Consider the following 27913-nt stretch of genomic DNA (forward strand, 5'->3'; position numbering starts at 1 on the left):
TTCGAAGAAATGGGATCACGACGCCGGATCAGGGAAAACTTTATTCACGCTTCCGGGTTCAGTTGTTCCCTCGAGTTTCACTGGTTTTTGTCGTTCCATGTAACACATAGAACGGAAAAATTTGAGAAAAGTCTGGGGATGACTGTTTCTGGGGTGTGAAAGAGAAGGAGGGCAAAGAATGGGGGAGAAGAGACGGTCCCATACTCGACTGGCAATTTATTGTGATATTGTAACGTACAAAATCGTTCGTCGCGAGTTACACGAAAGATCGAGGAATAATCGATAAGACAAAATTACGATTCTCGTGAAAGCTTCACGGATGTGTCATGGGTCCATTCTTAACAATGAAACAGCTAAAAAGAAAAATATAGCAACACCGTGCACGTGTGGCGTTACCGGGTTGAACATTCTGGGTGGGGGTGGGGGTAAATATGGCGCTTCTTAACGTTCTTGCTACCAGTCTCACATCAGTGGGATGTCAATTCTTGTGTGTTAAATCGACTGCTTTGCGTGTACGAACCATAGAGTCATGATTTTGCAATTTTATGTTAGTATATCGAAAAAGGCACAACTGCACCAAAAGACCAATCGAACGTCATCGTTACATTTTTGAACGTCCCAATCGAGACGACACGAATTCAGTGTGTGATCTTTGTGAACTGATTTCTTACCAAAATTATTGTGGTAGCAAACGCGTTAAGTCCCCAATTCACAGATATGTAAGAAAATGATTTACCATTTTACGAACAGTATTAGTCAACAGTAATTTTTGTTTATCCCTGGGGTACATAAGGCTGTTTAAACAAAAGTCATTTGTATTCTTGGAAATCGAAACAGTTTTTACCAGGTTTTTTTTTTGCATTGTGTTTAACCGACGTCAGATTAAACGATTGTTTCGATTCGATCAATATGTATATATAGCTGGGGGAATGTTCAAAAATCAAACGAAAAAAAACTGATAGGAATAGTTATCTGACGCTTACGAACACGTTCACGACGATGTGAACCGGGGCATTGCAAACTGCCAAGACACACTCCGCCATATTTAAACCGTGATGCATCCGTCGACGAACATTGCGAGACATGCAATCGCACAGAGAGGAGTCACACGCGTGTGCCCTCGCGTGTCCAGTCTCGATCAACATATACGGTATCTTCTTCGTACCTTTCGAAGCTGCTTTTTTTTTCGCTGGTCTTTTTCGAAAGTTCGATTCGTGTGTTCTGTACTTTCCATCCATCCGATCGAACCATAGACCAGAGATGGGCAAATTCATTCCAGACCCCGAAAAAGTTTCGAACAAAGAAACGTGTTGACACCGAGAAATGAAATTGTACAAAAATATTGGCTCGAATGTTACACGCGAGAATATACTTTATCGTATTATCGTTTTTCTCGAACGAAGAAATTCATCAAGAAATATTTCTTTTTTCTTTTAAATGAAACAGGAATATAAAGGTCCTTTTAATCGTTATTAAGTCTCTTAGGCTCTAACTAATGTTATTTTTATTATAGAGTATCTTATTCGTAAGCGATTAATTTTTAGCTCTTAAACGTAAAATTATGTGATCTTATATAAACCTAGATGACGCCGTCGGTAGTGTTGATCGAGGAAATTTTGTGCCTGTTTTCAATTGGTGTTGCGATCCGTTTTATCGGAACCAAATTTTGCCCGTCTCTGCCCAATAGGCTAGCCACGAAAGCGAGGCAAACAATTGACGTTACATATCTCGTTTTTAAGTTGTCTTCGACTCCCCGTTAATCGGATTTCAGGTTCGGTCGTATTTGTCATTGCGTCAGAAACATACGCGTTTCACTATTTTTCTTTCCTATGTAAATCAGCTTTGGAGCTTCCACGAAGGAAAAAGAAACATGGTTAGTTCGTTAGACTCTTCTGCGACGCGTTGGAAAGGCGCATTCGAGTTGTACGGCTTCTTCTCCGTTGCGAAGGGGAGGCCTGGGGATTCGTTTCCAGTGAAAGCAAATCGTGATCGATCGTTATTCGTAGAATGTCTTCATTCTTTTATTTTTTCTTTTTTAAGTTTCCGCGTCTTCAGTCCCGCGCACGATTCGTTTCCGTGTTTAGGCGAGATATTCGTTGTAAACAGGCCGTAATGTTCTGTTTTTTTCTCTCTCTGCTCTCTTTTAAACATAAGTTTTAACTAGGTTTATCGAGGTGTGTGTTGCTTTTTTTTCTTCTTTTAGAAAAAACATCAATCGAATAGCTTTTTTTTAGGTTAATGACATCGGAGAAAACAGGTCTTGCTGTTGTCTTTTCTTTCTTTTCTCTTAGTCGCCGATTTATGCTACGCGTTTTTTTTTCGTAAGCGTGATTGGAATATTAAAATTCGATTCGGGTGAAAATTTTATTTGTAACATTTGAACACTTTGGACATACGTTTTTAGCGTTGACTGTTTTTTTCGCGCATTTGGGAGGAAAACTCGCATGCAGACTTTAAAGAGCAGAAGAGAACAAAAAATCGAAGGAATTTTTGCATATCCGTGCCACTTCACACAGGGAAAGAATACCGGAGACGACTACTCATCGAATATTCGTTGTTTTTGTTCTTGTTTCGGTGGAACAGAACGAGAAATCGTTCGTCCAATGAAAATGGAACCAAAAAAAAACTATATAATAAAACAGCATCTTTGCACGACCGTCAAACGAACATAGCATTCGTCGTGCCACGAGCCCTCCTTCAAAAGTATTTTTCACGAAGGGAGTTCGTCTCACGATCCAAGCCAGTATATATCCATACAAACACGCCATAACACGTATCATTCGAAATTCCTGCGCGCGCGAATAACCAAAAGAACTCTGTGTAGACATCAGCCGTCGTTCATCCGATTTTCATGTTTTACGAAGCACCAAATCCATATACATATACACACACCAGGGACACAAGGAACACAGCCACACGAAACACTATGTCGATTAATTAATTAAGCCTTAAATTTAGAATTAAGTTGAGAAGGTCTCCGAGAAACAAAAGTTTGTGAGAAGGAAGAAAGGTGTGAGAGAAGATAAAAGAGAGAGAGAGAGAGAACAAAAGAGGCTCTGGGGTCCATTGGAAAGCGGAGCCACGGTCTACGATTATTATTGAATAATTGAACGTTTTCCATGCGTAAGAACGCGTGAGATTACGATTTTAATCGATGAATTTTTTGCTTCTTTGATTTGGGCTCGATATTATGCCTCTTTTTTTTATCTCCAACGCCATCATATTTTTTCAAACGTATATCCGATGTTTCGCGGTATGCGTAACTTTTGAAAACGTGTTTGAAATTCGAGATACGCGTTTTGATCTCATCAGTTGAATTCTCTGTTGTTATTCTCTTACGACTCACGGACGCCACAAAATGGCGTCTCGGGTCAGCCACCAAACGCGCGCGCGCGCGCGCGCGCGCAAGAACCGCTTGCCCCGAAGGTTGGCCAAGAAACGAGAGAGGCAAACGTAAAACGAAAGCGTGGCTCCACGATCAAAATGTCTATATATATATATATACACGTATATATATGTATACAATACAGCGTCTCTGTCCCGTATGAAGAAAAGACATTTCCGAAATAGGGGGGGGGGTAGATGATCGTTACGGGAAACGCGATTTTTACTTACGGTAGCAAGGAGAAGTATCTCGTATCTATCGATTGTTCACTCGTAAATAGAAGAATGAAAGGAAAGGGCAAATTCCATCGCTAACGCGCGTCTCTAACAGACGAGCCTGTCGACGACAATATTTTTTAATCCTTCTTCCTGCTGCTGCTCGTGAAAGTCCGGCCGTCCGCCACCGCGACACGCGCGACCTCGATCGTGTGTGATCTTCAATCTCTGTGTTCTTTTATTTTTTTCTTTCGAATCCTTGAGACTCTGAAATCGGTCCACTTGGAGGATATAAATCGGCAGATTTCATTCGTCCTCGTAACACCTCGTTTTTTCGCTTCATCGGTTCGATTCCGAACTTCCCTTTTTCATAGTGACATCACGTCAAAATGGCCGCCAGGTCAACTACATCGACATACATATAGAATAGACCGCGCGGTCCTATGGTAGGGCTGAAGTCGACATAAGAGGGAGAGGGCAATAACTGGAGCATCTACCTCTCATTTTAATGGGCCTGTTGGTGGGGGATTTTGCTACGGCTGTAATGAAGGCATTACATGTGTGCAGTATCCCTTCCCCTCATCGCCCTCCAGTCGCTTTCTCCCCACCCTCTGCGATGTGAGAGCAAGATAGAGAAACTCCAGTGCTACTTTTGGCCTTCGGTCTCGACTTTAGCCCTACCATAAGATACATTACATCCGTGTAGTCTATTATATGTATATGCCTATGGTCGACCATAACCACAAAGACACTTAGAGGTCAAAACAGTATTCACGAGATGACTCCGAAAACATTCATTTGTCGTCGTCTCTCCATGTGGACTGAGTTTAATTTTAAAAATCGTAAACCTGTTCTCTCCCCATGGTGGCGAGGACGCGAGTAAAGAGAGAGAAAGATAGCAATTGCACGAAATTCCTGTACACGATTCGGTTTATGCGTGTCGCGTCGTGGCACACACACACACACACACACACACGGCTAAAATACAAGTAAGGGAGAAACGGATCGGCCGCTGGTTGCGGCGAGAAAACGCACTGACTATTTTAGCGAATCGAGATTCGACCATGTACCTTGATATATATATAATATACCTTTGCGCGTGTTTCGAGAAAGTATGTAAGCGTCTGTGCGAGATCGCACGCGCGCGTGTGTGTGAATGAGATTAAGATGGAGTGTATTTGTAACGAGTGAATGTCCGCGCGTGTATGTGAGCGTGCCAAAATAGTGAGACTGAGCGAGCGAGAGAAATAAATATATATATATATATATTATATACATTATATACGAAGGAAGAGCTTTTCGCTCTGGGAGCAGAGTTGGGCAAAATCTTGATCGACCAAAATTCGGAATAACCAAGAGGACACGAGAGAGAAACAATATATTTCTAGTGTGAATTTAGTCGACATATACAGACTGTGTATTCGTGGAACGATTCATCTTCTTTTTTTTTTCATCTTTATCGTTGTTCCGGAGAAGTCATACGAAGTTCCTTCGAAACACACCCCTGCCTTTCCATCTTTTCAAGATGGCGGCGGCTCAGCCTCCGAAGCGTCGGAAGTGAAACGCGTGTTTCGGTCCATTCGGAAGATCTTCGAACGACTCGTATGCCACAACTGAGATCAGTCGTTCCCCGAATAAACGACAAACAATTACCTGTTGTTCGTCGATTAAATTCATCTGTTACACTGTTCCGTTCTGTCAAACGGGAAATCAATCTTGTGAACTGAATTTCTTAGCCGCGAATTCTCGCCCGTCTTCTAAAATTCAGGTTGCTCGATCTTCGAGTACATATATCAATATCTTCTTTTATGTCGGATAATACCCAACTCTGGAAACAGACGGCCACGTTCTCTCCTCCCCCCACGAAGGCGATGATACCTCTACTTCGTGGTGAGAACGGCTTAAAAATGAGAAAAATCAACCGTTGTAAAGAGGAGGAACGTTCCCGTTTGGATTCTCGATTTCTCGCACGCGCAGAACGAAAAGAAAATACAATGCGATTATTATATGACGTGTGTGTCGTTTTGCGTACGCGAATACACGTGATACCGCGCGTGCGTGACAATAATTATTGTCTGTTTTTTTTTCTCTCTTTTTTCCTATCGTGTAAAACCCGGGGGCGTTACGAAGTAAGATTAGGTTGTTTTTCGTATCCCCTACCCGGCCGTTGCGTTTCGCAGCTCGACCAGGAGGCAACGTCCGCGCGAACGAATTCGAGATTCGTTTTCACGCCTATCGGGTACATATATATATATATATATATATGACCCATATATATATATGTATATGGTACATATGTATATATATAAGTAGGATCGGCACGAGGTCTTGGTCTTCGGGTGTTGTATCCTGGAGGTTGTGATTCTGCGACAAGCTTCAGAAGCAGTGCGCCATTTTGTTTATTCTATCGTGAATTCTACATTGCCCACGATTCGATGCAGAGTAACTTACGTAACACAGTGGTAGAATCAAGCGTTGATACAACACTGTCCCTTGCTTTTAATAGACAGTACTAATTTTCGGTATAACATTCTCAGTCAGGAACTGGTTCAATTTATTCCTTTAACAGCTTGGCGGAATTTGGAAGATGGCGATATTAGCCTGCAAATAGTATCCCCTAACTCCGAAAATATACATCGTACAGGAACTTGGTTATTTACTGGATTGCGATAATCAATTGCTTGCAGTCATATCACTATTTGTTTTTAACGTAAAGAAGGTACACATCTCGTGGTCCATATCTTGTGGTACACATCTTGTGGTCCATATCATATGGCCCACTATTGGTCACGTTCAGTACAATGTTAAAGGGTTTATCGGAAACGGAATTACATAATAGCATGATCTGTAAGCGTCCAACTCGATGTTATACCGAGACCCAGTACTTTCTCTGCCATTGGCTCTCTCCTCGATCGATGGAATACATTGAATACATTTTACGTTCCCTCAAGGAGGTGAGTTCAATTCGGCTTCTTGCGGAAACTGCAGCAAAAATGCCAACATTTAGTACTCGAGGCGTGCTGCTTCTGTGGTAGGCCTAGATTCACGGGGAAGATCTGAGGTCCCGATACAGTCTCCTTCTCCGCCTTCTATCCAGGGCTCTCTGTTACGAATTAACAGGTTTTTAATCAAACTATATATATGTATGTATGTATGTATATATACATGGTTGAGAATTTCTGGAATATTCTCAAAAAAGAGAGTCTTAAAAATTCTGTAAAGGGCAGGAGGGGAAGCTGGTCCTCGGGTGTTCCCCTTTTTTCCTCCAGAGATCCGGGACCTCGCGTGGCGGTCTAAGAAAAATCGATCTGAGGAATTGTTGCGCAATGAAATTCAGGGCACAGACAAGAACACACGTGAGCGGTCCGACGAAAAGGAAAAACAAAAACGGCCTTTCTCTCAGCGCGCAGGGGTTCCTCCGTTCGAGCGGTCTCCGTGTTCCACCAAAAACCACACGTGGCATTTCTTCGAACCAAGGGGTGGGGGATTACTCCGTTCCGTTTTTTTTTCTTTTCTTTCCATTCTCTTGTAAGCTTAGATTTTTCCACCAAGCATCGCCTGTGTACAGAGAGCATTTGTCCCGCGAAAACTCTGGTCTGCTTTAAAACCCGGGAAAAAAAAACACGAACGAAGCGGTAAGCGACGAACGAATGAGAAATTTTCGTTGCTGCCTGTGCGCCGAAAAAGAAAACAAAAACAAAACGGCACTACTCTGCGAAGCTTATTATTATATTATACCCCCGGGGGGCCATTGGCACGCGCGCGTGCGCGCGCTAGGTCCATTTCTTTACGATTCAAAATTTCGCGCGAAAATGAGAATCTTGCGTTTCCTTCTTAAAACGTGTACAAAATTGCAAGCACACACACACACACACACAGTCTACCGATAGGTTCCGAAAGGAAGAGAAGAAATGGATTTTTAAAGAATGGCACCCGACCGTGTGTGCGTGTGTATATGTGTGTGTGTGTGGTTCGCGGGGGTATAACGCTTCAACGAGTCCGATGAGGTTACAGAAAAAACAAAAAAAAGAGCAAAGGAGGAGGAGGAGAAGGAGCAGAAGGTGGTCAGAACCGTTTCGTTCTGTCGTTCCAACGAATAGAGAGAGAAAGAAGGTGGTGACGATTGTTTATCGTGTAGGCAGTATAAATTGTAGATAACGTTTAAGGATTATCGAATCGCGATCTCTGTGATGAAGACGAACCACGTGTTGTGTCGGGAGGCCGCGAATTTGCGATCGGATCATGACGAACGTAGATTTTAAGGGCGACGGACCGGATGAACCGAAGAGAGAGAACGATGATTGTAACCGACGAGAGTATTTTTTTTTCTCTCGTCGTGTGTGCCTCTTCGAGATAAACTCCGTCGCGAACACGATGCAGTTTGCTTGTCAAGCTGAGGGTACATAAGAATAGAGTTATATATAATGTATAATCTATTATTATACGTAAACACATATACACACACACACATACACAGAAAACAAACATACACACAAGAAATAACGTTTAAGGTTCGACTCGTGTGCATTACATACGAAACATAATGTACCCCCATTGTAAACACGTATTAAGGAGTACCCGTGTAAAGGGCGAGACGGGGGAGGTGGGGAATCGATTGATAATAAGAATTAACAATAACGTATAATGTACATAAGAAGAAAAAAACGAAGAAACGAAGCCCGTTAGTGCGAGCCGTGTGGTGATTGCGCGCCCGCGAGATAGAATATTTTGTTATGTACACGATATGGATGGAAGAAAGAAGTGTTCGACTTTTTTGGGGATTGAAGAGAGAGAGAGAGAGAGAGAGAGAGAGAGAGGCAATCGAAGGCGCCGCGCCATTTTGAAGCTACAGCGCACCGGAAGTTGTTGCCGATGTTCCCGAGGACGTGTGTCCGTGTTAGTAATTCGGCCTCGAGAAATTGCGAATATTTGGGCGAAGAATGATGATGAAACGCAGGAAGGTGGCACAAAGAGAGAGAGATGGAAGGGTAGAGAAACGCCGTCGTTACGCGCAACAACGAGATTTCAACATTTTATCATTCCGAAGCTCATATCCACCATCTTGGTCACATATGTCAGCCATATTCAAACACGGAAAACCGAAGAAGATGCATCGAGAATATATACATAACCACACATTCCGGTTGAATCACTATATATGATCTCGTGATCCACGACACGATCATTTTTACCGAAAGAAAAGAAAAAACGAGAAGCAGAGAGAGAGAGAGAGAGAGAGAGAGAGAGAGAATCTTGACTGGACGCAACACTCCTGTTGGATTTTTTCTTCGAGAATATTTAAAGAGGAACCAAAAAAAAAAGCGAAAAAAAAAAGATGAAGCGAAATACGAGGACCAAGAAGACTGTATAAAGGGAAACCGAGATAAAGAGACGAGAGGATAACGGGAGATCTTGAAAACGATGTCGCGCGCGATCGACGGTGGGAAGTCTGGGGATCAACCGATTGGCCACCTTTCGACGCGCATCCCGTTGTTTTCTTTGGTGAAACAAACGTTCTCGTGTTTGCGCGTCCGACGTGAATATAATGTTTGTTGTTACCCCTGACATGGGGAAGAAGGTATATCAGATGGGATGACGAGAGAGAGAGAGAGAGAGAGAGAGAAATAGGTCATCGCCGATGTCTTTGATTGAATATTACTCGACCACTTTCGAGGGATACATTTATAATAATCGTCCACACTACGAGGCTCGATCAGTGGAACAGTCATTTTTCGCTGTTGATTTTTTTGCTTCCCCCTTCCTACTAGACAATGACGGAAATGCTCGAAAGTTTCCGCGAACGAAACCCAGCTACACACACGGCGCACACCGGATTTATAAATGAGAAAATGGCGATGATCGCAAGACAGATCGTCCCGGATACGACAGAGGAGATAATTAAATTGGAGCCAGTAAAAAAAAATGTAGCCGAGGGGAGGAGAAAGGTATCCAAGGTTGTACCTGAAGTTTATATCGTAATTTTGGTACTGTTCGCCACGCGATATGTGTACACGAATTTTGCAAGAAAAAAATTGGATACGGAGCGTGTCCGACGAGGAGGATGAAGAGAAATGGGCCAGAACAGTATGTCGTTGGAAGAGGAGGAGAGGATGGTCGTTAACGGTGAAGAAGGAAGCGAAGAAAGATTCGAGGGATCAACCGCGAACCTCTCGAAATTGTATGATGATGGGAAAAAAAAAATGAAGAACGTCGTCTGGTTCGATGGACCTCGATTGTTTTGAAGTCGGGAATCTGCGAGCGAAATCGGAGCGAATGTTGTGTGAGGATTTCTAAAAAAAAACGATCAGTAAGAAAAAAAAAATGTCTTTTTGAGAACACAAAAAGCGCCAAAAAAAAAAAATCTGTGTATACAATCAGTTTGAGAAGAGTGTATGTATGTGTGCAAGAGCGATAGGATGACTGAATGCGGTAAGAAAACGGTCCAAGAAAGACGAACAACGAGGAACAAGATGTGAGAGACAGAAAGAAAAATGCCAGAGCGATGGAGAGAGAGAAAGAGAGAGTTGGTGTGCAATAGTTGTTTGCTGGAGAGCTGAGCTTCCGACCGAGGGAAGACGAAGGAGAACACAACGGATTTCTGGGATCCTCTTCCGTCTGGAGACAGAAAAAGCATATTTCGAGGATTTTTGGTTTTTAAAAAGGACTCATCGGTGATGGGTCTCTGAGTGCATATATACGTATGTATTTCTCAGAATTTGACGTATTTGGAGAGAAATAAGTATTTCGGGTACAGCACAACTACACACATACACGTAAACATACATACACACAAACGGGCAATAGAGAGATACATGTCCCCGCATATACACACGTATGTAGATAACGCGTGACAGAAGAAACGAAAATGGTCACGATGACAATCGTGTCAAACAGAAGATGATGATGATGTGCGCGCGTTTTGTGCGAGTCGCGTGAGCTAAATTCGAAAATGAACGCTGGACGCACATATCTACTACTACTTGTACGTCACCACGTATCATGGATAGAAGTGCCGGAGTATCTTCGAGAGAATATTAAATGGAAACGAAGAGAAAGCGTCTACTTGTCGCTGTAACGGAACGTCTGAAAACGTTCAATTGAAGAAGGAAGGCACCGTTACGCCGGATGTAACACGATACACCATGCATTTCATGTTTCTTTTGATGTTTACCGAGCGCAGATGGGAAGTTCACTTCTCGAAACGAAGATGAAGGAAGAAGGAACGAAGACAAAAATTTTTTAACGTTCCCTGGCATTCAGACGATCCTTCTTCTATATATATATATGTATATATATATATATATATTTTTTCTTAACTTTTTCTTCTTAGTTTAGTTCCTGTTGTCTCGACATCCCAACGCATTTCCCGTCCACATTTTCCTCTTTACTATCCCTCTTTTTTTTAGGGCCCTGCCTAGGGCCCGCAAATGTGTCAGCTACGGAGCAGCAACATCTTGGACGCACTATAACATAGAAAAAAAAAACTGTCCTTTTCAGGACAACATTTGAATCTGTCCTTTTCAGGACAACGTCTGAATCTGTCCTTTTCAGGACAACATTTGAATCTGTCCTTTTCAGGACAACGTCTGAATCTGTCCTTTTCAGGACAACATTTGAATCTGTCCTTTTCAGGACAACGTCTGAATCTGTCCTTTTCAGGACAACATTTGAATCTGTCCTTTTCAGGACAACGTCTGAATCTGTCCTTTTCAGGACAACATCCTGAAACTGGCCCATCTAGGCCAAACTTTGAGAATTGTTGTCCAAGGATTCGACGATACCTGTCCCATTTAAAGATAATCTGAAAGGTATCTTCCTCAGAGGAAAGTATCAACTGGAATTGTCCTTTTCAGAGTAAAATTTGCTGGAGCTGACCTTTCTTAGGATTTTCTTTCACGATTCTGTGAATCTTGGCCTTCTGTGCGGACAAAATGAAGATTGTCCTGACATGAAGTATCAATTAATTAACAACTTTACCTTTTTCAAGACAAAATTTGTAATCGAAGTCCTATATCATTTTTTTTAATATGCTGTGATATTATTACATTTTATGTGCCATTGTATTAGGTATGTATACTTTTTAAAATGAAAGTAGAAACTGTTTTGTTATAATGAGACTACAAAGTTTATCGTTTAATACATTTATAACATTTATGAATCTATACGTGGTGTAATATATTTTTTGAATTATGAGTACATTGCAGAAGTTTGTGCAAAATTAAAATTTTAGATATTTATACATGAAAATTAAAATAGAGCATAATTTTTAATTCGATACTAGAGGTTTTATATATTAATAATGACACATAAATAGCATTAAACTTCATTGATATGTTTATTTTATTGCATTTGCTAAATTAAAAAACGTTATAAATGCATAAACACCTGCAGTCTAATTATGAGTAACATTTATAATTGTGCTGCCTAGTATGCGCTTAACGATCCTTTGCTTAATATAATTTCACATAAAAATTGATGGGAATTATTCTAAATCATTAATATTTAAACTTTGTTATAAATAAAATTACCATTCCCATAAAGTATCAAATAATAAAAGGCAAAAGGAATTTTTTTACTTCACCTTCGTTTTTACAGATGTTTTCTTTGTTTTACTTTGGAAATGCTGTAGGTGACGTGGGTCTACGTGTAGGTATCTAATCGTACCAATATTATTCATCGTTAACATGATTCGTTAAAAGAAACTTGAGGTCATTGATGAAATCCGGTATAGAATGTTCCGGAAGCTTAAAGTATGTCACGTCACGTTTAACTAGGAAACAGATAAGTTTTGCGATATTGTTGCGCTGTCTGCGTGCTAAATCAGTTAACTTTTTTACTCGTGTTGCACTATTTATTGTTGACAAAAACAGGCATATATTATCAAATACCCTAAATTAAACATGGTTCCTGGTGAATGAATAAATTTAGTAAATTATTTTTGCATATATTAAACCGTTTTTTTTTTTCATTTTTAGCGTCGTGAGCCACATTAAGATCGTCGTACATGTGGTGAAAACTGACTGGGTGCAGAGTATAGTAACGGGAACAAACTGTGAAAGAAATGAACTTCTTTCATAAAAGTTCTCCACATTTGTTTTTCCAGTGCTTCGTACATCTCGTAATTTCCAACTGCACTCTGTTTCTTTCGATACCTACTCATTTTTGTATATTGTAGAAAAGGGTCCAATGTACGTGTTTTATGTGTATTTCATGCACGTAAGTGTATGACGTGGTGGAAGTGTGACTAATCAAAAAGATCAGACGTCACGACTCGAAAGTTGAAAGAAAGAGCGTAACGAATATAACTGTACTGTACACGGGTGAAATTGATTAGTCATTTTATTATAGCAGCATTTGCTCAACGTTTCTAATTTCATAGCCCCAGAAATCAAATTATAATAAATGTATTTGTATATTTGCAATTAAAGAGTAATAAATGTTTATTTTTGTAAAAGAATAGGACCCTATTGTATCTAATTTATCATAGAAGTTTCATCTTTCGAATTTCTATATTTTAACATAATAGGAGGTCGCCATGAAGCCTTGTTAAACTTTCATTTACTCGACTAAATTGTACGTAATAATTAAACGTTACTTCAATATCTTGTCCAAAAATATTCAATTCTGCGAACGTAACTCTTTCTTTGCTTCTATTCTTGCCACTGCATTCTTCTGGCGTGCATTTTCGTAATAAACATGGTCAGCTATTTTTGCATCGTGAAATATGTACACCAAAGTAGAGATAAGTATTTAAGTCACAAGAACGAAATATTGGATCCAAAATTCACATGTTATTAATATCCGGGTATAATTTTAGCTTGTATTATATTTATCGAAACGAAATTAGAGACGCAACCATATTTGTACAAAAGTAATATATTTAATAAATATATAGTTATTACATCGTGCTTATCGTAAAAAAGCGGCGTATAATTATAATATGACTTCAGAGTTTAATAAGGCATATTTTCTATAATTTATTTAAAGCAATTGTCGTGGAACTTTCCAAAGTTCTATATTTCCTTGAGTATCACCAATAGCCACTAAGTCTCTGGAAAAGAAATTTAGATAAAATGTGATGCACATCATCGATGATGCAACTTACTTTTTAGAGTTGACGCGTAAACAGCTTGTATTTTCTCTATCAGATTCCTCAAACTTGACACTGGTTATAGGTCTACCATCAGTGACATTATACAACCTTATTTGTGAACCAGCTCCATAAGCTGCCAATACATCTTGATTTCCAATCATCCACGTTAATCCTACGACTGTGTTTTCAAAAGAAATTGATCGTAGACACGTGTGCTAAATAATATAAATAGAATTATTTTATTTTAACTTTAAAACATCTATTCAAAATTGAAAACTTTCAAATGACAAAAATTCATTGACAAAAATTCTACCTCTTCAAAATCATATATCCGCATTTCCTTATCTGTACCGGAAGTGATGAAAAGGTTACGAATAGGGGAGAATTTAATGCAAGTTACACTACCTTCATGCCTCTCATATTCGTCGATCACAGGATCCATGAAAGTGTTACTTCCTGCAATTAAAAATTTATTAATATTGTAATAGTGCAATGATATTACTAAAATACAAACCTTCAATGGGAGCAACGCGATCGAGACTGCATTTGTATATTCCACCACACAGAGTACCAACAATAAAGAATACAGGATGTTTGAATGAGAAATCAAATGCGGTGATGCATAATCCGGACTCAATTGCGCGTTCACGAGTTCCACCAGAGCTACGTGGTCTTGTATTTTCTATTGGATTATGTTCTTTGGCTACTTTTAATCTGAAACAATATTATAATAAGAAAAAGTCTTATCAAAACTAGTAATTTTTAAAGGGAATGGTTACCGTTTATATGGGTGAGCAATGGTAAAGTTAGCTACCATTTTATCTACAAAAATATATCCATCTTTGCTAGAACTCACTAGCAAGGACACATCATTCAATGTTCTTTCTTTCCAGTACACTTGAGACACAGTATCCCCATGAGTGCAAACTGATACTGATGTTACCCATACATCATCCCTTAGGTTCCACACAAGAACATCACCTTCATCGAATGATAATCATATGAACATTTAATTAGTATGTATATTTATATTAAGAAGTTTCTGAATTACCATTAAATAAACCAGCTGCTAAAATAGATGGTTCAGTTGGATGATAAGCTAATGTTGTCACACATGCATTTATTTCCAATATCTTATTTGGACTGTCTGTGAAAATACCATCCTTTGTCTGGTTGTACAATTGTATTTTAGACAGGTGATCACACCATGTATCATGGTAAGGAATGCCATGGGAAACAGCCAGTGTTCCTCCTCCAATACTCCAACATATATCGCTTACTTTCATCTGAAAGTATGCCTAAGTAATATAAAGTTTTGCAAGAGGGCAAGAACAGATGTTTATGCACTCATAGCACACGTTAATGTTACATAAACATCTATAACTTAGAAATAAAATAATAACTACTTGGGACTCTGTTTCATTAGTACTATTAATTTTTTGCAGAAGCTGGGTATTTGTGAAAGAATCTTCACTGGTCTTTGGATCATAATCTTCAAAAGCATCAGTTCCATATGCCTCATCTAAAGCTTCCAATATACTTGGCGTGACTCTCTTTAAAAATTCAGCCAACTTATCATAGTCAACATTCAAGTTTTTCTTCTCTTCGGTAATGGTTTGAGTCTAATAAAGAGAAATAGTTTTATCAATATATGCATATTCTCATAAATATACAATGCTTTTCAATCATTTCTTTTGTTATTAGGACATCAGATCACCAACAATTTTCACCAATACACATCATTGAAAAACAGTGTATTTATAAATACCTCAATACTTCTTCTTTCGATTGTTTGTACAGGGTCCTCATTATAAACAATTTCTGTTGTTTGCACGGTCGTTGATAATTCCGATCTGAGAAATGTTCATAATTAATGGCAAACAATAACAATGATCTTAGTGACAAAAGGCATAAAACATACTTTGGAGTTGATACTTGTGAATCGAAGCTTACAGAATCGAATGATCGGTCAGTGAACATTGTGAAACAAAAATTCGTTGTTTCGGTAAAACAGTCCAATGTATTATTCAACTATTAATGACATAAATACTTGAAGAGCAACTGTAAAAGCAATCTTGAAAATGTTATTGTATCGTGTGATGACAAGAAAAATGAACGAAAAAAGTTTTCTGTAATGTCACTTTTTATTTAACAATTTTATTGTAAATGCATTTTGCGTTGAAACGCCGACAGTTAAAAGAGTTGTCCACTGTTGTCCACCTAACCACACCTAACTATTGCTTACTATGACAATATATGAGCCATAGAAACTACTGCAAAACTACTTGCAGCATCTTCTAGTGGCAAAGTTTCGATATTAATTAGTGAAAAGTTTGGACGGTTTTCCGTAGATGGAACCACTCGTTTTTTTCGGCCATTTTATCGTTACGTATTATAAAATTGAATATTAATTAAAAACGTCACATCCGATAATTGTTAACAAACAATATCAATTCCGCAGGTTTCAACATGGTTGTCAATATTTAATATGATGTTCGTAAAATGAAAAACAAGTAATCAAATATATAATATCCATTATTTTCAATTATTTATTTATTCTATTTTGTTACAAAAAATTAAAAACACCAAGCTTTTACAATGAGTTAAAATTATAAAATCGATTCAAAAATATATTAACACTAGGACGTACAGAATAAAATATGTTTTAAATTTGAATTGCCCGCATCGTACACAAAATTCTTAATCAAATGAAAAATTAATTGTAAAAATTTAATATAATCGAGCAAATTATGTCTTTTGAATATAAACTGTTAATTGGCAAAGGAAAGAAGGATGTAAGTATGATACGATAGATAATTGGTCGTTACCTACACAAAATGTCTGATAGGTACATTCACGTTCGTTTAGTGCTCTTGACTTTCTGTGCCTTTCGTGATCACGCTTCCCCTCGACCGGTACCTCCATCTTGTTTGTTTCATCAATAGATAGAGTGTGAGATTTTAGGAACGAGTAAGAATTGTTTTAAAGTGCTTTTATTCGTGTTTGGTATATATTAAACAACAATAAGAATTGAGAACATGTCTCACGGTGGTAGGAATGAGTGTAGAATTTACGTGGGCAATTTACCACCCGATATAAGAACCAAAGATATCCAAGACCTTTTTTATAAGTTCGGTAAAGTTATCTTTGTTGATTTAAAAAATCGCAGAGGTCCACCGTTCGCTTTCGTCGAATTCGACGATCCAAGGTACGTCGAACATAAATTTTGATTATACCAGAATTTCGCGATTTTTCTGTATATTACGCATTACGCACTTTCCGTGTCGTCTACCATATCTTTTTGTTTCTCGACATGTATACCCCCAATATTGTCGTTAATTATATTTTATATTTATTTATATATTTTTTGGAATCTAGAAAGAACTACTGCATTGATTATATATGTATATGTTACAATATAATATGTTCCGTAATGTTTCTTATAACACGATTTACAACTTTCTGGGTCTTGTGTGGAATTATGAAAACAAGTTGTGGCGTAGTTACGACTGTCCGTTCCATAATATTGTGTCCTTGAGTTTACAATTTAGAAATGTATATATTTCCATTTTGTACATCAAGACAAACCCTGAATATAATGTTTTCAATTGCATTTATATATTTGATAGGTCAAATGTGATTTTAGTTTCTATTAATTAATTCAAGAATTAATTGTAACTTTTTAAGACAATAACAAAGGATTTACATATCTGAAATAAACATGTATAGAATATATATAAAATAATATATGTAATTCTTGGAATGTATTGTTTTCAGAGATGCTGAAGATGCAGTCCATGCAAGGGATGGATATGATTATGATGGTTACAGATTAAGGGTTGAATTTCCAAGGGGAGGGGGTCCTAGTAATAATTTCCGTGGTGGCCGTGGAGCTGGTGATAGTGGGAGAGGTGGTAGAGGTGAAATGAGTAATTCTCGAGGTCGTGGGCCACCTGCAAGAAGATCTCAGTACAGAGTTCTTGTTACTGGACTACCTCCATCTGGTAGTTGGCAAGATCTAAAGGATCATATGCGTGAAGCTGGTGATGTGTGCTTCGCTGATGTTTATAAAGATGGCACTGGGGTTGTTGAATTTTTACGATACGAAGACATGAAATATGCTGTGAAAAAATTAGATGATTCCAGATTTAGGTCCCACGAAGTAAGCTATAGATAGATGGTCACATTATAAAGAAGACTGCATGCCATTGTATATATATCCTGTATATTTGTAATCTTTATTTGTAGGGTGAAGTAGCCTACATTCGAGTGAAAGAAGATCACAGCAGTGGCGATAGGGGACGTAGTGAAGATAGAGAGAGGGGACGAAGTCACTCACGAAGCTATAGTCCTAGGCGTCGTGGTTCACCCACCTATTCACCATTACGGCGTAATTACTCGCGATCAAGATCTCGTTCCAGATCTCGTTCATACGACTAGTGTGTACGTATATGTTTCACATGGTAATATAAGTAAAGGCTTGTCGATATTTGCTTTACCATGTTTCATTATTACTGATTTGAATTTCACTTTAAGACACCTTCCAATCCAAATCAAGTTTGTACACATTCAAAAATTATTATTCACATTGCTTGGATTTAATAATTGTATTGTATGTAATGTATAGTTAGAGCACGGTTCATTTTATATATACCAAAACTACTTCCCAATGATTTTGTCATTCTTTCCGTTTAATTGTTTTCAGTTACGAATTTATTTTATAAATATATGTTGAAATTTAATTATTCGAATGAACCCAGAAATAGTGATTAGATTTTCTAACAGTAAAGACTAGTATAAAGTTTTAATGTCATATTCACATTGCCTGAATAAAAAGGAATCGTGCTCATATTAATTGCATATTATTGTTGATGGTATATTGATTAGAGTTACTTTTATGTTTAAAAAAAAATACATTCCTTTGTATTTTGGAGTTTATTTTGACATCACAACTACATTTGAAATGTGTAACAATTTTGAAGTATTACGAATGAGAACCTAAAAAGAATTAACTAATATAACCAATCATTTAATCAGTGTTCACACAGCTAAGTACTATTTGTTGTATAGTTACCAATTTTGTTTATGTTCAGGGTGATTGTTCTCATTTAATGAATTAATGCGCGATCATTCTTGTCGCACAGCACAGTATCATAATTGGTAAATATACCACAGTACTTGACTCAATGTGAATACAGCCTTTGATTGTCGTTTTACATTTATTTATTCACACTTGCAGTGATAAGGACAGCACATATTCAAGCATATTTAACATGTAAAATTTTTTTAAGCTTCTAATGCTAAAATGCTTATCATAAACATTTACGAAGCTAACATATTATTTTTTATTGTTGATTGCTCAAAATTATTCTGCATATGTTAAAAACAGAAACAATACTATAACAAAATAAGTAGATATTCTTAAAGTGCATATATAATGTGCAGGGCAAAAAAAAACACTATAAGTATAATGAAAGCATTGCATTAGATGTTCAATTAAAAAGTTTCTTTCACTTGTACATATATTTCATGCTAAAAACGATTCTGGTAAATCTATTAAAAATATATATCTTGCACGAAGCATTAATTTTAACAGATAACTCGTGTGTACAAATAAATACATCAAGATTGTATACACGGCTCACCGTCGTTTAAGTTATCACGAAAGTTCAAGTAATTTTCTTTTGACTATATAATGATGACAATACGACATACTCCATGTGCTGAAAATATAATACTTAGAGAATGTAATACATCGGTATCCATCGAATGATGGTATATATAAGGCATAACGTTTGATAAATGTAGGTGAAAGATTTATTTTTTACTAAATGATTAATACTCTAATGTCCAATTTGCTTTGGAAAAGAAAACTTTTTCAGCTGTCATTAATTATGTATCCATATAGTTCACATGATTCAGTAACGAATTACAAATTATATTTCCTGTATTTAAATGTTCTTTAACGACGATCATCGGGCCACTCTTCTGGTTTGACGAAAAAACTGTGTGCTATGTACTACTTCTAAACGGAACAGATCTAATATAGATTATTGTTGTTAAGAATATAGTAACATATCTGTCAATCATATGGACATCGGTGAAATGTCCATATTGAAGTAAATTTTAAGTTATACACGACTTATCTAGAGAAATGTGTTTTTACCAATCAGATGATTCACTGACAAAATACTTTCTGCCACACATTTCTCGTTTAACGTTTTCCTTTTGAAAAATCATACATTTTTCCCACATGTTCAATATCAGAAAATACACATTCTTAAAATCTCTATTATACATTTAAAAGTGGTGAAGGAAAACAATTATTTCGTGTATTCTTGAGACTATTATTATTGCAAATTAATCCTGTGATTTCAGCTTGTGCTCAGTATTCTAAATCATATTAGACAAGCATAGAGAGTGTTTCTTTGCATAATATCCCTTTGATTTATCAAAAATTGTTAATTGTTTGAGCATCAAGTCACAGACATTACATTTGCAATGATAAATTTTATATATAACATTAATGCATATTGTATAAGGGACTAATGTATTTTTTCTTCTTTTGTATATTGGATTGGATTATAACACAATGAATGAAAAACTGAAATCGACACGATCTTGCTTCTTGGATGGATATAATACACATTCGCTTGACGGTGGGATGAGATGGAATGCGTTTTGGATGGATTTTGTATGGAGCATATATTATAAAAGGATTAAGACGTAAAAATACGAATGAAAATAATGAAACAGTATGGATACTTTCAAGAGGAAGTTCGGGATAAGGAAAGGAATCGGATGAAAGAAAGGATCCATTTCATTCAAGGATTCTCAATTAGCTGGATTTTCATCAGAAAACGTTGGCGAATCCATTGCAAGGATTCGAAACGATTTTATCATAGCTTTCTCTTTGCTGTAGCAGTGCTTTCACGTTGATGAACTAAACAAAGAAAATTGAACCCTAACGAACACGCGGAATGAACAGCTTCGATGCGTCACGTGGTTTCGTATTCGCGCCATCTAAGCTTTGAACAAGTGATTTTCGTAATTTTTTCTCTTACGTTCTGAACCGTAAAAACTAGTAATCGAATGTCAATCTTATGCATTTTGTTTTTACAAGCATATTTATGCTTATACTTTCGTACGTGTCGCGGGATCAGATCGATTAATTTTATCGTTACTGAGACAATAACTCTGATTCTCTTCGGACGAAGTTCGTTACCGGAAGTATATCAGACCTTCTCATCTATATCGGCGACAGTGATCGACGACTCGCGATGACATGAACACGGAAAACGAACCGGTCCAACGCGCACGGGAAAAACGATTCTTTCAACAAATCTTCTTCGTTCCTCGTTGACCCGTGCAATGAGTCTGGGTGTAGGCGATATATAATCAGAAGTTCCACGTTTAGCATTCCTCAGGATCAAGGAGAACGGAAAAGCGGTGGTCCCCCGATAAGGAAACTCGCGTTTCTGTGTTCTTACGTGTGGCGTACATAACCTTTATTCCACTCGAGATCAACTCGTGTCCGAATGTTCTTCTCTTGGCAATTTCGATCTTGGATTGCATTATTGATCGATCGTGAGCGTATGTATTGTTTCAATACATATATTTGTATATACGTACACATGTGGCCTGTATAATAGTACGAACTACATATATCTGCTGGTCGTCGGGACTAAAACGCGCAAGAGGATAATAATGTTTGGGGTCGGAAAAATATGACAGAATACTTCATCTTAACAAGGAACAACTCTCCCTAGTTGTAGAGGATCTCCCGGGACAAAAAAATAAAATAAAAAAAAACGTAAAGTAAACGAAAGACAGGATTCGGCAAAACGGTGGGATTAGGATGCTGGACAGGATTAATTAGCGTTCATGATGGATTTTTGGATACGGATAAATTGGCTGGAAATATTCACCGGATCGTATTAAACGGATCACTTGGATCTTTTAACCGGAGAATATACGATACGCAGGATTCATGCAGGATATAAATGGATTTGGATTCTCGAGGTGTATCGATCAGATCGAGATGAGCGTGGCGTCGTTCATGCTTCATATAGGTTGTCACGGATTTCTCGCCTAGGTCGGATACGGAAATTGGACTTGCACTTAGCGGGATCAATACGGATATAGTCGGATATCATTTTTCACGGATCGAAACGGATGCGATCACTCGCTGTAAGGTATTTGATCAAGTTTAATATCTGACGTCCCTTTCGACATACCACACATTTTCTGCATGCATTTCATCTAAACAGTGTACGCCCTCTTAAAAAGTCCACTTTTTTTTTTTATTTTCACCACAACCATTATCCACCAGAAACTAACTTAAGTAACAACAGATGTGGTAATACTGTCTGTTCGAACGATATTTAAGTGTTTTTGAATTAATCATTCATGTCCTTTACGTTCAGCTTACATACGTTTGAGCCCTCAAACAATGCTCATATTTTTTGGCAGATTGAATGTCTGTCCCCCAGTAGCATTTACCTATCCACGATAGTATCCAGTTTTTCCTCAAATAGCAACATTAATTGTTACATCTTGGCATTACGTTCTTTTTTTTTTTATTATTCTTCGTCGATAAGAGAAACATTACAGAGCTCCTGGTCGTTGATGTCTGTTCAAGAAGAGGCAATAAAAAATACGTTTTATTGTCATATTCATATGTTTTTGGATGTTCTGAACTCCTTTCCTCAACTAATGTGTATTATTCTAAAATATTTTTCTTTTGATTGCATCATTAATATCAGTTGTTTTACTTTCTCTGAAGAATCCTAGAAGGAAATACTTAAATAAAGCTTCACTTTCTTCTTGTAGAAGCAGGCTTTGTTTTCTTAGCATTTTACTCCTAAATTGATCCTTCAAAATACTTCAGAAATAGCATTAAACAAAAGTAAATCATTTTTTTGCAATCATATGATTGAGACATATTTCTTTTTATTGAAGTATTCATAATATATCAGAAAATGATTTTCTCGGATTACTGAAAACATGGGTGTTAATATACAAGGTAATAGGAATTCTGCAACATTTGTTGCCGATGTCTACTGTACCATTAGGTGAGTAACACAAAACAAAGAAAGAAGAAATGTAACATTATTAATCCTCTGTTATTAGTAAGTCTATTTGGATAATCCATTGAATCAAGAGAAGAATGAGCTTCTACTGGTCTTGGATACATAACTGACTAATGAAGTAAGCATTTTAGAAAATTAGTTTCGTATCAGATTCTCGCAAGTGTATTAAAGCATATATAGGTAAGACACTACCTTTAAAAATTTTTGTAGCCCAGAGTTTAACATTTCCATTAGCCACTACATTCCTTAGCAATTAAAATTTGGATATTTTCAATATTAAACGCCAATGAAAACCTTACATTCTTACTTTATAAAAAGCTTTTTTACTGTTATACAATGTATGTGTGAATAAAATGCCGTTACTCTACTGGAACCGTGCGCAACAGTGTATTTTATTACAGAAGTGTGCAAATTATTCGATTCACATTTTGCTGCTGAGAGGTATAAAAAACAATTATGGCTAAAAAATGATCATAGAAAAAAAAACCGTATTTACTGCACCTAATCAGTAGCTGTTTTGTGGAAGGTTAATTATAGCTTTCAGCAAAGTGTGCCAACCTGTATTAATTCATTAATTAAAAACAGTGGAATGTATGCTTAGTATTTAATCTGTAAATGATACTTCAGTTACAAGAGAAAAGACGATTACAAATTCTTTCCTCCTATGTGGCTTGTCATCTAACAGTTTGCACATCTTTGTATTTATGCTTCAGTCTTCTAGTAGATCCTAAGTTGTGTAATGATATTAATTAATGCGCGTGGAGTTCCATAGATGATCTCTTTAAATAATGTTCAACTGTACATATTGCAAAGCTTTTTATTTTATATATGTATTTACAATGCGTTGATCGACATGTTTTGTGGTAACCGGACAACAAAAAGGAACCGGAAATGACCTGTTACTCCACACATGTTTTACATTGTTTCGCGAATCGGCGTGACCACGAGCTCCCTGATCAACACGGTGTCCGGGGTCTGCAAGGCGAACAAGATGCAGTCAGCGACTTCTTTGGGTTTCAACGCCAGGCGTGGATTCTCCTTCAGCCATTGGGTGGTCATCTCGGTCTCCACCAAGCCAGGGGAAATGGACTGCAACATTACAAGGACGGGGCTTGTGATCATCGTGATTTTATATGGACTCGTAGGACTTACTTTGCGTCACAAGTCATCGTGTGATGATCTGTCAAGACTTGTATACGAAACAGTGAATAAAATTGAAGACTCACGATAACTTTGGTGTTCGACTCAAGCTGCGCCAATTCCAAACGAAGGCACTCTGTCAAAGCGGTCAGAGCGAACTTGCTGGCAATGTAGGCTGCTGACACTGGGCGATCGCAGCAGATCGGAACCTTCAGTCCGCAGATATCGTTGACGTTCACGATCATGCCAGTGTCGATTCCTAAATGTAAACACATTGTAATTACATACTTTAATCCTGTGGTTTAGGAACACTCGAACAATTTCGAAAGATCAATGGTACGAAGACACAATTCACAGAGGATATAATTGTTTTACATTAATACAGGATTCTTTCGGTTATCGTCCCGAACTCGACTCCAAGTCGGGACAATAATCTTGTAGGGAGAAATGCTTCGACGCTTGGACAATAATCGTGTAGAACAAGCCGGACGATAATCGAGAGGAGTTTGTAGTTCTATTAAGTTAAATGTTAAACGCTGTAAGACGTTTGTTGTCCTTTTAGTTATTTACACTTGGGGGCATCGTGTTCGGCGAGAGATTGAATTTCCTGGAGACGCTTACCCTTCTTCTTCATCAGCTTCAAGATCTCCTTGGTCATGCATGTCAGTCCCAAGAAGTTCACGTCGAAGACCTTCTTCCAGTCCTCCAGTTCACCGGTCTGCAGAGTGAGATCGATGTTGATCGCAGCGTTGTTGATCAGGATGTCGACGGCTCCCAAGTTCTTCTCGATCCATTCCAAGACACGGAGGATGTCGTTTTGGTTGGACAGATCACATTGGAGAGGGAACAGCTTGCCGGGCTGCGACTTCAACTCCTCAGCAAGAGCCTTCGAAATAAAGGACACACAAGTGAATCTCTCCTCGAGTCTTTTCAGTCTGACGAGGCAACGTTTGTTATATATTAGCGAGAGTCTTGAAATAAAAAATTGCCGTACACGTGAATTCCCTTGAGTCTATTGCAGTCTATCGTAACGATCTTCGTCATTAGTCAAACACTTATCGAAACACTATCTTCTGTTGTTCATAACTTGTCTGGCGTTTCGATAACTATCCCCATTTATCCAGTGTTAGAAGCACTTTCTATCATTATTTCATGACTCTTCTACTAGTTCCTTTGGAACGCAAGGGAGGGACTAGTCTTTTCACAGATTATTGCCAATACATTCTAATTCAAAACATGATCTTGCACTTTCAACCAGGTCAGTTCATCTAGCTAACAGTCTATCATCATAAGCATAATCAATTTCATAATCTAACGTGACGTCCACCGTTTCAGCCCACAGACAAAGGGTTTTGCAACCCCAATCAAGGTAAACGAGCTTATTTCTCAATGGAAAAACTCTACTAATACGTTTCGATCGACCAAAGAATCACATAAAGAAGACTGCACGCACAGAAGAGCAAGGAATAACACGGATAATTTCAATAATTCTCATCAATCCACTATGACCTTTCAAGAGGACTAAACTTATCCGGTGTTAGACCCCCGAATTGAAGTTGCTGCTAATGTCGGAGCTCCAGCATTTCTTTAACGGATATAATTTCTCTTAAATCCTACCTTGATCTTGTCGATGCGCCGAGCAATGCCGACGACCTTCATGCCCCTGGCGACCAAGCATTCCACCAAGCTCTTCCCTATGCCGGAGTTAGCGCCGGTGATCAGGGCGATCTTCTCTGTCCAGAATTTCGGATCCATGACGATTCTAGGAAATGCTTTCTCCACACTGGTGTACTGGTTAGCAAACACGACTGAACAACGTGGGAGTTGAGTCACAAAATTTCTCTGCGTTTCGGTGCTCCGACAACGGCTTTTTATACCCGGTGTCGCTAGTTTGTGGCCCAAGATTGCACGGGGTCGCCCGGTATCATACGACCGGAGATATTTCACCGGCGTATCCGTGTGGTTTATTTACACGCTAAACGATACATAGTTTTATTTTCTGAAAAACAATCACGCTCCGAGAGCACGTCCCCATCGCGGTCGGGAAATGGATCTACAGATAATAACGTGTTTTTGTTTTATTTTTTCGCCAACGAATTCTTCTCCGCGATAAATCCTCGATCGATCATGCTTGTTTACATAGTGTTCGGTAGAAGATCCGTGCAGAAATCGAGGTGGAATATGTCTGAAAATTGTTTGACAATTTATTGTCGAACGTATATTTTTCTTTGCGAATGACGTTTTGTTTTTATTTGGAGAAGAATTTAAAACGCTAGAACTACCGGAGATTAGAAGGTGCTTCTATGTCTGGTGCGTTAGGTAAAAGGGACAGCTTGTTGGAAATAATGCAGATTCATAAATTAACGAAGTTTTGGAGATTTTAAGAAAGAAGGAAGAAGCTCCAGGTTCCTTTAATTTTCGAAGCTAGTACTTCCCACTTCCGGTCCGCGGTGTACATCGATTCAGGAATGGAGACTATATTGAAATGATAAAAACTGTTCACTTTTTCATTCGATTTTGCAAAAGGAATAATTCGTATAAGCGTTTATTCAGTTTGTTTAAACGTACAATTTGTAGAATTTTCTTGTCTTCAATTTAGAAATTCTATAGTCTGTATTTAACATAAATCTGTATAAAAACAAGTAATAATTTTGTGTTTAGATGAGAAATGTAATTATAATAATTACAAAACATTCGCGTGGCATATGTATGTTTACAGCGAGGTACAATCAACGATAAAAAGCGATACAAGTGTATCTTCGGGAGAGTAACACGCTGCAAATGTTGCGTCAGACGCTATTTTCGAGCATTTTGTATCCGGGAGGTGTTACAATAAAAATGTTGTAGGTGTTGACGTCGAGTATCGCAGAAAGCAACGCGCAGCCTTTTGTTTCTAGTGGATCGTTTAACAATCTGGCCAACTTACGGGAAATTTTTTTTCAACAGTTTTTTGAAGTTCAAAATATCGACATTAAACTAACCTATTTTTTACCTTTTTTTGAAATTTATTTTTAACCCTTTAACACCCAAACACTTCTTTCGGGGACAAAAATTATATCCCGATCAGTAGTTAACACAAAAATGGCTCCGATGCTCTGCACTTCATTTGTATTTTCAGGGCGAAACCCTTGGAAATATGATTTTCTAAATGTGACGTATACGTTACACTGGGTGTTAAATTGTTAAAAAAAAAACATGTAAAACAAGAAATAAATCTTCAACTTTGACTTCGTTTCAGATCATCCAGGGTTGTGCTAGCGTTTCCGCGTAACTTGGGCCCTATGTAACACATTGTATACGGGCTGTCTTTCGTGTTTCACCTGGCTTGGCGCGGGTCAGTTTTGGCGACCTGGCTGTGTCTGCAAGGGATTTCAAGAAGTCGTTCTAAGTACTAATTTACTGTGAATTTTTATTTAATCTTTTTTTCTTTTTACTACACCCTTGCTGTCTTACTCTTAAAATACATTGTTTATAAATACCAGATATTTTTTTAAGGTTAGCAATGAAAAACACTGAATATTACATTTTTCGGTTTAAAAATCGGTTTATAAGGTTATATTTTATACGAAACAATATGCAGACTTCTCTCGATTATTGTCTGGCATGTTCTACACGATTATTGTCCAGGCGTTATCCCCACTATTGGGGAGGGGTGGGGGGAGTCGTAGAACCTGTTAAACAAAAGAACTGTCGGACAAAACACGAATTTACGAGGGTCTGAAGCATTTCTCCCTATACGATTATTGTCCTGGACCGGACCTGAGTTCGGGACGATAATCGAGAGGAGTCTCTATATTGAAAATTTTAATAATGTCTCATGGTATATGGTAACGATTAATTTCAAACAATACATGAAAGACGTACTGGTACGTGTTCCGCAGACTATCGACAGTCCACCAAAAACGTGCCAACACGTGTCCCGCATACAATGTGTTAAGAGTATTGCATAAGAATTTTCAGCGATCGAGGGAGTTTTTGTTTCGAGCCG

General features: G+C 38.0%; 3 protein-coding genes across 3 annotated transcripts; 1 reads left to right on the plus strand and 2 right to left on the minus strand.

The window, feature by feature from the left end:
• Positions 1-13528: 13528 nt before the first annotated feature.
• LOC107191179 (WD repeat-containing protein 34-like) lies at positions 13529-15791 on the minus strand. The gene is made up of 9 exons (XM_015580152.1): positions 15615-15791; positions 15462-15546; positions 15100-15315; positions 14745-14979; positions 14473-14674; positions 14208-14407; positions 14007-14149; positions 13706-13908; positions 13529-13651 (listed from the first exon to the last, which is right to left on the minus strand). Exons 1-9 carry the CDS (start codon positions 15671-15673, stop codon positions 13582-13584), a joined length of 1413 nt encoding a protein of 470 aa, XP_015435638.1. The 5' UTR covers positions 15674-15791; the 3' UTR covers positions 13529-13581.
• A 797-nt stretch (positions 15792-16588) lies between these two features.
• LOC107191175 (serine/arginine-rich splicing factor 1B) lies at positions 16589-18325 on the plus strand. Its single transcript, XM_015580147.1, has 3 exons — positions 16589-16901; positions 17471-17855; positions 17942-18325. The coding sequence occupies exons 1-3, from the start codon at positions 16732-16734 to the stop codon at positions 18131-18133; spliced, it is 747 nt and encodes a 248-aa protein (XP_015435633.1). The 5' UTR covers positions 16589-16731; the 3' UTR covers positions 18134-18325.
• Positions 18326-23462: 5137 nt separating this feature from the next.
• LOC107191167 (dehydrogenase/reductase SDR family member 11-like) lies at positions 23463-25680 on the minus strand. Its single transcript, XM_015580136.1, has 4 exons — positions 25543-25680; positions 24547-24811; positions 24012-24184; positions 23463-23874 (listed from the first exon to the last, which is right to left on the minus strand). Exons 1-4 carry the CDS (start codon positions 25678-25680, stop codon positions 23701-23703), a joined length of 750 nt encoding a protein of 249 aa, XP_015435622.1. The 3' UTR covers positions 23463-23700.
• Positions 25681-27913: the final 2233 nt, after the last annotated feature.

The sequence above is a fragment of the Dufourea novaeangliae genome, unplaced genomic scaffold (genome assembly GCF_001272555.1).
Source record: "Dufourea novaeangliae isolate 0120121106 unplaced genomic scaffold, ASM127255v1 scaffold241, whole genome shotgun sequence".
Lineage (NCBI taxonomy): Eukaryota > Metazoa > Arthropoda > Insecta > Hymenoptera > Halictidae > Dufourea > Dufourea novaeangliae.

Coding starts and splice junctions, on each gene's coding strand:
- LOC107191179 (XM_015580152.1), bottom strand. CDS start 15,673: ATGTTCACTGACCGATCATTCGATTCTGTAAGCTTCGATTCACAAGTA. Junction 14,408..14,472: donor ATTGCTCACCCATATAAACG/GTAACCATTCCC, acceptor ATATTGTTTCAG/ATTAAAAGTAGCCAAAGAAC. Junction 14,150..14,207: donor TCGCGTTGCTCCCATTGAAG/GTTTGTATTTTA, acceptor TTTTAATTGCAG/GAAGTAACACTTTCATGGAT.
- LOC107191167 (XM_015580136.1), bottom strand. CDS start 25,680: ATGGATCCGAAATTCTGGACAGAGAAGATCGCCCTGATCACCGGCGCT. Junction 24,185..24,546: donor GAAGCTGATGAAGAAGAAGG/GTAAGCGTCTCC, acceptor GTTTACATTTAG/GAATCGACACTGGCATGATC. Junction 23,875..24,011: donor AGTCGAACACCAAAGTTATC/GTGAGTCTTCAA, acceptor GTAATGTTGCAG/TCCATTTCCCCTGGCTTGGT.
- LOC107191175 (XM_015580147.1), top strand. CDS start 16,732: ATGTCTCACGGTGGTAGGAATGAGTGTAGAATTTACGTGGGCAATTTA. Junction 16,902..17,470: donor GTCGAATTCGACGATCCAAG/GTACGTCGAACA, acceptor TATTGTTTTCAG/AGATGCTGAAGATGCAGTCC. Junction 17,856..17,941: donor CCAGATTTAGGTCCCACGAA/GTAAGCTATAGA, acceptor CTTTATTTGTAG/GGTGAAGTAGCCTACATTCG.